This window comes from Neodiprion virginianus, chromosome 2, assembly GCF_021901495.1.
Source record: "Neodiprion virginianus isolate iyNeoVirg1 chromosome 2, iyNeoVirg1.1, whole genome shotgun sequence".
Taxonomy (NCBI): Eukaryota; Metazoa; Arthropoda; class Insecta; order Hymenoptera; family Diprionidae; genus Neodiprion; species Neodiprion virginianus.
The window spans coordinates 4,383,148-4,393,170 of NC_060878.1; the positions used below are offsets into that span (position 1 = coordinate 4,383,148).

At 43.5% G+C, this 10,023-nt stretch overlaps 1 protein-coding gene across 1 annotated transcript in view; it reads right to left on the minus strand.

Annotated features, from left to right (window-relative positions):
• Nucleotides 1-5,861, minus strand: part of LOC124299187 (uncharacterized) — a 28,336-nt gene extending 22,475 nt beyond the window's left edge. The window contains exon 1 of the mRNA XM_046752187.1: nucleotides 5,809-5,861. Coding sequence (XP_046608143.1) covers nucleotides 5,809-5,835 — 27 coding nt within the window. The 5' untranslated portion in view covers nucleotides 5,836-5,861. The remainder of the gene's footprint in view (nucleotides 1-5,808) is intronic.
• Nucleotides 5,862-10,023: the final 4,162 nt, after the last annotated feature.

A 10,023-nucleotide genomic window follows, 5' to 3' on the forward strand; every position in this document is an offset into this window, starting at 1 on the left:
GCTGTTGCTAGATTTTCTTGCGACTGTTGCGAAAATTTAACGCTTGTGCAACGATAAATTGACGTTAAAGCTTTGTTTAACTAAAAAAGGATCGACGATAGCGCAAAATGGTTAGGCTTACCTCGTTTTTCCTAATTCCAACAATATGCAAACAGTTTTTTCAACGATACCTGTTTTACTCAATTTTTCTACTTACTGTAACAAATGAAATCTTTCTCAGCGCACGAATTTTCTCCAGGTCTGCAAAGGATGCATCTACACTCTACATTGCCCCATATCCAAATGAAATAAAATTTTATAAAAAAAAGAAAAAGAAAAAAATCCTCAAAATCAGAGAGAGTAAAAAGTGCTACAACTAGCCACCGCCTCTCCCCCTACGGAAGACAAGCGCGACATTCGTTTTTGCCGGAGCGGTGGAATTAGGAGGTATGATTAGTGGAGGTCGGGTGCACCGCAGGGGCTGGCGATTAGTCACGCGAAACGTCTGGATAGCCGGATGATGCAGAAGCGTCGGCGGAATCGCGGGGCGTCGCGACGCCCGTTACACATGCAGGCATATAAGGCAGGTAGAGTGGCGAAGCCCAAGTGAAGACCTCGGCCTCGGTCACGCATTCACGCCGAGGCTGAGGCTGGCCACGCGTCACGAGCATCCGTGCACGCGTGACTCGGCGTGGTTCTGGGTCGAAAGCGCACCGAGATTGAACAGAAATAGCTGCGTCTACATCCAGGAGTTGCATCTTTCGAGTAGGCGTATTGGAGAATACACATCTGTGTGTGTGTGTGTGTGTGTGTATTTAGGTGGAAGCGAACATGAGAAATCAGCACGCGTGAAATTCGTTTCTTTGTACGTACGCAGTTCTCACGCCTGCTGCATTTTTTTTTTCTGCATCACCGCCTAAATCGCCAATTTGTATTTTTTTTTCGATTATTTTAGAGAATTTTTTTTAGCCAAGGGCTATACGATTGTCCGTGCGGATGATTTTGAAACAAGGGAAAATAAAAAAGCAGACACCTAATGCTTTTCACAAGCCTCGACTGGTTATTTATTAAATTGCAGTTTGCGTTATCGAATTTGTTTAAAATCGTTGACAGTTCTGTGTTTAAGTCGTTGCAAAGAATTTTCTCCGAAGCTTAGGAAACTTGATTGTGAAAATTGGGTGAAATAATTTGAATCATTATACATAATAAGAAACTTTGATCCTTCACGCCGTATCTCCAAAAATTGAATATACAGATTTTGATTCGATTTTCTGTGGCCTGAACGACACGATAAATCAATTTTTACTTTTCTATTACAACCGAGTGAAAACACATGTCGAGAATTGTCTCAGAGTATGATAAAAAGAGATATTAAAAGTTAACGAGAGTGAAACCAGAGAGCGCAGAGCGTCACAAAATATAAAAAAAAAAAGAAGATTAATGTCGAGACGTGGTTTTTACGATTTTTTAAATAGTCAATTATCGTCGGAATAATCGTGGGCGAAATGAATAACGAATATAAAAAAAAAATTAAATAAAAAAAAAAAAACAAAATAACAATAAATAAAATAGGAAATAAAAACATAACGAAACAGTTGGTGCGAATTCAACCGATCATCTTGACACGGTGTGTGTGTAATATTGCTAATCTGACGCTTCCGAAAGTGCTTGGCAAGTTGGCGTAGGCCTTACTGCAGCAGTTTAAAAGAAAATAATCCCCATGCAGCAGCAGCAGTCGCTCGATCTTGTCAAACGTCCGCCTTCGCTGAAAGACGAATAGTGTCGACTAGCCGAAGATTTCAGTGTATAATATACCAATAAGATTCGGGCGAAATCAGAATTCGGATTCCTATACGTATAATATAAAACAGCGAGACACGTGTGCATAAAATAAATTTTCGCCCACGCAAATATCAGCGCCGTGTGTATAAGCAGGTGTATATACGGATATGTATAGGTATGCATAAGTTACAGCTTCACGTCAACTAAACCGAGACCGGTATAAGAAGTCGAAACAAAGAAGGTCTCAGCTCTTTGGTCTATAACACCATCCATTATTCCGAAGCCGAAAGTTTGTGCGTTTTATGTATGTATTTCAAGCATTTTTTTTTTTTTTTTCTTTATTTGTTTTAATCATTTTTGTCCTACACTGAGAAAAATTTCATTTGTTAGAGTAAATAGACAAATTCAGTGAAAGATGTATCGTTAAAAAAACTGTTTGAATATTGTTGGAATTACCGGAACTAAAAATTTCTCTTAGTGCAACCCCCCATCTTTCTGAAAAGAAAAATAGAGGAAACAGCGATTTCTGGTCTTAATTTTCCGTCCTGAACGACGACGTTCGGATCCTTTGCCAAGCAATTCGTAGTCTCGAAGCGGTACTAATCCCTGATATTTTAAGTGGATAATTAATACGCTTTAATTAATAACACGGATACATATACGCACAGAGGTGTACACGCATTTGGCTTCTGGCGCCCGTGAATTTTCCTATACGACCTTTTTGAATTCTAACAAATATACTCAGGCGCTCCCGCCGCCGCGGCACGGTACTTAAATAATTACCTTGCGGGCAGGTCAGGATGCTGGAGTAATCAGTCAGACTTAAGATGGTGCGACGTTTCGGGAGGATGACGTATACGAATTTACACGCGGGGGTGATTTTTACCCTAGAATTGAACGCCTGTGCTCCACGCAAACTTGGATTACAACGTTCAACCTGTGCGCACACAACCAATTTACCGAATTCAATCAAGTTCGAATCATTTTACGAAAGTTATCTTTACGATCTTCCAAGTTGAATTGACAGACTTTTATCTGAGATTCTCAGATTCAAATTTTATTTCTTCTAATTGTGTAAGTTTGTAATAGAGTGGTCGAAAAATCATCCAATGTACTTCGAATTGTCGATGAATAATCAAAAGATTATCAAACGTAGTCAAGGAGTGGAGGGAAGGACAAAAAAGAGGGCACGGTTGAAATTCCGAAAGCGAAAAGTTCCGCAAAAGCCATATTCTAAATTTTTTGCTGGGAAAACTTGAAGTAAAGAAATCAAACTTTGACGAAACGTCAAGGTTTCGAATGGTCCGAAATCTAATGCTCAAAGTTCCGTAAATTTCTGGCTGGATGAAATTTCACCACCTTGAATTACCTTTGCTTTGGATTTTCGATATTTTTACGTTTGGAAGCCGGGTCATTCTGATTTTCGGATTTCTGTTTTTTTTTTTTTACACCCACACGTCGAGTAAACCACGCTGTGCGAGTATATTTTAACTTTCGGAATTTCACTCTATCGAAACTTTATTTATCGGAATTTTAGTCTATCGTAACTTGAATTTTCACAATCTTGTATTTTGGAACTTTGAGCCGTCGGGTTTGCAACCATTAAAAACTGTGTTGTTTCGTATAAGTTTAATTTCTCTACTTTAAGTTTCGCCGCAAAATAATTCGAAATTAGACGCTTTCGCGACTTTTCAAATTTGAAACTTCAAGCCCGCGTCTGTCGAAACACTTGGCGAAGTGACCGAACCCGTGTTTTCCCCGTACGGAAGTATCTTCCGTAATTTTTCACCAGCGAGTATGCGCACTAGCGGTTGGGTCTCCAGCTGCGTCTTCTCATTATCCGTGCCGTGCACTCTTGGTTCTTGCAAGTTGTAGACGTCTTACCGATTACACAGACCCGGTTAATCTCCCTCGGAATAAAGCAGAGACTGCGTTACGTTGACATACTATTTATAAATCGGGGGACAAGAGTTGCGTGGGTGCGGAAGGCGAAGCTTGGCTGCCACCGACGCCCTGCGCCGCGACGCTGGCCGTATTCGCATAGCGTGCATGTGGAACGCGGCGTCTTCAAAGAAGCTGCGCCGTTTCTACCTGCTTGTGATTGAACGGCCAATCGCTAACCGGTCCACTTCGTTATATACCAGGCGAAGAATTTGGCAAGACTTAGGGATAATCTGCTACTCCGCATTCCGACCGCCTAGAGATGTGAAACTTAAACATGCGGTATTTCCTTCGCAGCGTATGATCGACGCCACTTACCAAAAGTAGTACGTTTCACATTTCTTGCGAAAACCGAAACGTTTCGATACAGATTAGCAAGAGTATAGTATTCCTGGGTATAAAAATTCAAAACTACTGATTTAGTCATCTCCCATTGTTGAATCCGCTCTGTAAATTAGCGGCATTCTTTTTCACGTTCAACATTCTTAATCTTTATTTTACATTCTTTAATCCTAAATTTCTGCGTGGACATTTTAGTCACGTTTTAAGGTTCATAAAATACTCAACTGCTGGAAGTTCCCATTCCTTATTGACGAATTTCTTCGACTGATTTGCAAAAAAAGATAATCCTTACGCCTATCTACCACATCTGGCAGCCAGTCTTGCAATCTCGACAATTTCTCTACTTTCACTAGTAAACACCTTTGCCTACCTACCAATCCTCTAATCCGTACTTTTCTTTCCTTGTTTTTTATGACGCGTATCATAAAACGCCCGCACGTGCATCTCACATTGGGAATGTACGTTTCTGTTTCTCGCTCACTTGCTCACTCCCTCTCATTCCTTCGTACCTACCCACTACAATCTTTTTTTCGATGCAAAATTTTCCTATGAGTGACCATCTCTCCCACTTCCAAGCAAAACGCATCCCTTCTCTCAAGGGACACTCCTACCCCTTCCAGTGGTTTTTGGCCATCGGAACTCAGTTAATTTTTAAGAACTACTTCTAAGATCAGATTCGTTTCGACCAACGCGAAGAGAAGACCAACTTATTCTAACTTCCACAATTTCTTCTCACTACCTTTATCCCGCGTGAATCTCGTACAACATTATATCAACAGTGTATTCGATTTATTTCAAGTTTTTTAATAAATATATTTGTTGATTTAAAACCTTCCAACATTGAATTATCTTTGAGGCAAACCCAATTGTCTCAAGGACGCCAGTGCATCGAAAATCTTTTCCGATTGGTTTGACGAGGATTTACAACCCTCGTTGGTAAAAAATCTCTTACCGCCATCGATGCCGAGGGCAAACACCCATAAGATACAATAGTTGTTACACTCCTGTAGAAAGATTACGCACAGTTCAGGTAGAGACTACTTGACATAAATATGATAAGACGGATTGATATTTATGTTGATAAATGTAAAGAACATCTGTAAAAAAGAGTATTCATTTCTCTAAGTTCTGCATCGACAAGACGACAGCGAGGATATTTATAAATTTATTTTGACGCGAATGAAGGCACAAATTTTCAGGAAATCTTCATTGCACTAATCGAGACATGATAGTTTTCGCAGCGATAACTGATACGTGCTAGTTTTCGTACACTGAGAAAAATGTTTAGTTCCGGTTACCGCGCAGTCCTCAGCTGTTTTCATTTTTTACCAAAACCGAAAAATATAGCTCTAGGTAAAAAATGAAAATTAGTTTTCTAGCTGTTGCCGGAAAGTCTGGTATCCGTTACTATTCTTTCTCATTACGATCACTGTTACTAGATTTTCTTGCGACTGTTGCGGAAATTTAATGCTTGTGCAAGAATAAATTGACGTTAAAGCCTTGTTTAGCTAAAAAAGTAGAGTAAACCTCAGAAACTGATTCAGCGTTGCAATAACCAACAAAGTATCGACGATAGCGCAAAATGGTTAGGCGTACCTCGTTTTTCGTAATTCCAACAATATCCAAACAGTTTTTTTAACGATACCTGTTTTACTCAATTTTTCTAGTTACTGTAACAATTGAAATTTTTCACAGTGTAAGAAATCTGAAACATGCTACTTTTCGTAAGAGGCATCGTGATATAGTACCCTGAGAAGGACTTACCGTTATCGTTTCGAAGCCGGATATCATCGTCGAAGACCCTTCTTGATCCTGGAATGGAGTCGTACTCGTTGATGAGCCCGAAGAGCATCGTCAGCCGGGTTGATCGCATAATGATCCAAGAGTGCATCGTGCGGCGGTCGGCCGATCCGTGTACATCATATTTCTTGACGGCATTGCTTTCTCGTAGCTTCACAGCCCGGGAGAAAGACGTGAGCGTAACTGTATCAATCTTCCGTTCCCTCGGGAGCATCAGCCGAGCGTTAATATAATAATTTAATAAGTCCAGTTGGCAAGCTTTATTAACTGCACCGTAGATTTGGAACATTCATATGGCCCTTTGAAGAGTACGCGTCAACATCCACGGCACCTCACTTTATATCCCATATCCCATTCACCCCCATCACTTATCCCGCACAATCAAACGACCACGATAATTCTTCACGGATTATTTGGCTTCGAATGTAATAATTCATCGGACTTAATTTCGGTTTCGTGTTTTCTTTTCTGATTTTTTGTTTATTTTCTCACCGAGCAGGAATACGTCTTTTGAACCGTAAATACGCGGAGAGGTGAAACAATCACCGACTGCAACGGAGGTTTTAAATTACTGCACGGAAAAGGGTAAGTCGAGGAGAGGATAAAAAGGCTAAGAAAAAACGACGCAAAAGGAGTCGAAGCGTGGGCCGCGAGCCAACCGGCACGCCTCGTCAGTCTTGTGTCTCGGTTGTGCGTCGCTTCTGGTCTTTGACCATCCCGCAAGCGTATGAGAAGAAGTGTCAAATTTCTTGAAGAGGAATCACGGCCCGAGTCCGTTCTCGATTACTCGAAGCGATTCGTTGACCGATGCATCGGTGCTGCCCTCATCTTCGGTTATAATTAACGGTCCCCGTTACTCAACACCGTCACCTCGCACAATTCGGCCTTCTGCCGAATCGGATTGACAGCCGATCAATAGACGCGAAGTTTGTTGGCTCTCCAACCTTCCCCGATAAGGTTTGACGCCTGGGCGAGCTTCCGGGACCCGACATAATTATTTTGTCTAATCTCCGGTGCACCGCTCGATGACGAAATGCGTCCTTTGTCGTCGTCCCGCGGGTGTGAAAGTCCGCGTGCACACGCGTGCAGCCGCGGGAATGATGAAACCGAAGCGAAGGAGTTGGGCCCGTTTTCGACGCTGGGTCCCATGGGCCCGTTCCGAGCACCCAGATCGCGCAATCAGCGCAACTGCGCGGGACCATTGTGCCAAGGGACGCCACGCGGCGCACGATGATGACTCCCGCGCATCCCGGTATTCCCGAAGGTCCCCCATTGGTCCAGGAATTTTTATTCACCAGCGCATGGCATTCCTCTGGGTAATTATTATGACGCACGGCATTTATTACCCCGCCTTTCCTCGTCCTCGTCCTCGTCCTCTTTTTCTTCTTCTTCTTCATCATCTTCGCCCGGGACACACGGCTGCACTGCCGGAGGCGCCGCTCCTGCCTCGCCTCCGGATGACCCGGGGCGTTTCGTTATACCCGTTCCACCGGCGTCACGTCGACGTAATTGGTCGACGGTCTGGTAGCGAACAAGGTGTCAAGGAAGAGGAACAACCGAATCAACCGTTGTGCCCGTTCCACTGATTATGGCGCACCGTGCCTCTCGTGTCCACCCACGCATTCCTCTTCGGGGCAAGATACATGCCCGTTACTGGCGTCCCGGTCATCCGTGGAAGAGGACGAAACGATTCCGGAATCAAGAAAGAAGTTTCCTATTTCTATAACCTGATCGTAGGAACTCTCTTCAGGAAATCTATAGTGTTGTATGAAATGGAAAAGCGTCCAATTCGAACCCTTTTCAAAGCCTCGGCTAATTCGATGAAACGGGTTGAACAGCATCGTTTACAATTCTCTTCTTCCCGACTCTGTAGCCAAGACGAAATACCCGAGTGTCCATGAAGCGCGGTGAAGAGATTACAGAGAGTGGCGTTGATCATAATCAGAAGAGACCGCAGAGTGATTGTGCTGCAGGGTGTAGTTGAAGGCGTAAAACAACAATGGTCGGTAATAGGAGAATTGCGAGGGGGCTGGAAGCTGGATGCAGGGCGCGTTGCGGATGGAATAATTGTTTGCGGTGGCGATGTCTCGTTGCCTGTCGAGTGCCGTTTAATTAGACAACAAATCAAAGCGACGCCGCATAGCGGCACCTCGACGTCTCTGCGAGAACGCACGGAGAAAATACTCAGTCCTAATGAGCTCCTCTGTTCGGATCAAAAGTTGTCATACACCAGCGGATAATAGAGGGCCAAAGTCGCAAATGGCTTGCGCTGCTGATGATGGATTCCGCAATTATTTCGTAACGTTTTTTTTTTCCAAGCCTAGTACCGAGTAATCAGTTCTCTCAATTCGGTAGTCCGCCAATCTGCGTGGAATACAGACGCCTGCAGCGGAAAAACATGCCTGAAATTCTGATAAGGTCACGCACAGAACGATGGTGCGAGATGTTAAAATAACACACCACGAGTGGACGTGAGGCATTTACTGACAATGAGACTGCTGGGCAAGTGAGAGTGTATACTACGCTGAATGATATACGGTTAATTTCATTGAAACCGAATGGTTGTGCAGGTTTGACAGGTAAGTTATCGCTGCAATTATTAAACTGGGACTTTAACAATGCCCAAGAGTCAACCTTGCGAGCGGCTAACCGTGCACTGCTCACCGTGAGAAAGACCATTACTCATAAAACAGGTGGCACAATTACCGATCCTCGGCACATTGCACGTTTAGTTTGTTACATACACAGGAGGTGGATCTGAGGAGGCACGGAATGAACTCGAGATACTCAAAATTCAATATCAAGGTTGGCTTTCTTCTGGCGCATGTCAGTTCGTCAAGTTACGCGCGTTTGAAACTATCGATAGCCATCTTCATCCTGTCAATCAAATTCTAGTCATGGAGTCTGGAGTGTGAAAAAGTCTAGAATTCACGATTAGGATGCCGTCAGGCAATATCGAACTAAATCTAGCTACGAGTGAAAAACGATAAGAGTATGGTTGGTGTCTTTCAGATGTATAGTTGGTCGCCTTAAGCAAGCCAGGGTACGTACTGTAGGCGGCAGAAAATTTAAAATGGAACAAAATTAGGTGACGTACGCGTATGGGAGAATGAAGGTGAACGACTAGATAAGATCGAGCATCCATCGCTGGCATTATATACGGATTGAGCAAGTCAATTTTAAAGAAAGAATATTAGAACCGGTGCATAGGGAAGATATTTGGTAGGGCTAAAGTGAAACGAACGTTTGTATGAGAGGATTCATTGTATATACAGTACACATACCCTCTGTAATACACTCTCGATTTAAAACTGTTCCAAGTAAAAATTAACCTCGTTACGAAACACGCGCTTTTAGTCCGCACTCACGAATAAAATAGATCCAAAGTTAAGCAGCGATGATGGTCAGTGAATGAGAAGATGAAGAAGCCGTTGTAAACTTGCGCTGCACCCGCAGGAGGTGTCTCATTAAAATTGCTACTATTTTAAAAGCTTGAGGTTTTTCGTTTTTGTATCTCATATCTCAGAAAATTTACTCACGAAAGATCGATCTGGCGTACCGAGAATGTGGGTAAGAAGGTGCAGCTGTGAAGAAACGAATAGGTGGAATGAAAATGGGCAACGGACAGTAAGCGATTAGAGAGGAGGAGGCGCGTCAAAGGCGAGAGTCGAGTTCGCCGGTCGGTCAGCCCCCCGGAACGTCGGACCATGTTCCACATTGTTGAAATAATAACACATTACGAATACAAACTTAATGGAAAAGCCAGTGGCGGAGGAGGGCACGGGCTGCTAGGTACTCGTTACCGAACACAATGGGGCGCACGCTGAGTTCCCGAACTACGCAATGCGGTTGTATCAAACCCCGCCACCACCACGGCACCGGTACACCGCAGGCATGGAAGAGAAGAGAAGACAAGAGACGAGAGTTCCCCGTGTCGCCGATGTTCCGAGAAAGGTGATATTTATCTTGGTAAATTCGAGACACGGGAATCTAGCTTTTACAAATGGCTGACCACTCCGGCTTTCGGCTTCTGGTTCCCGGTTTGTACCCTGGTGGCTTCAAAACTACCGTCACTTTGTCGATTCCGAATCTACTCCGCATTTTGTTCCGGAGATGCGATTTTGGAGATCCTTTAGCCGAAAGCCATCGCTGAGGAATCGGACCCGGAACCACAGTACT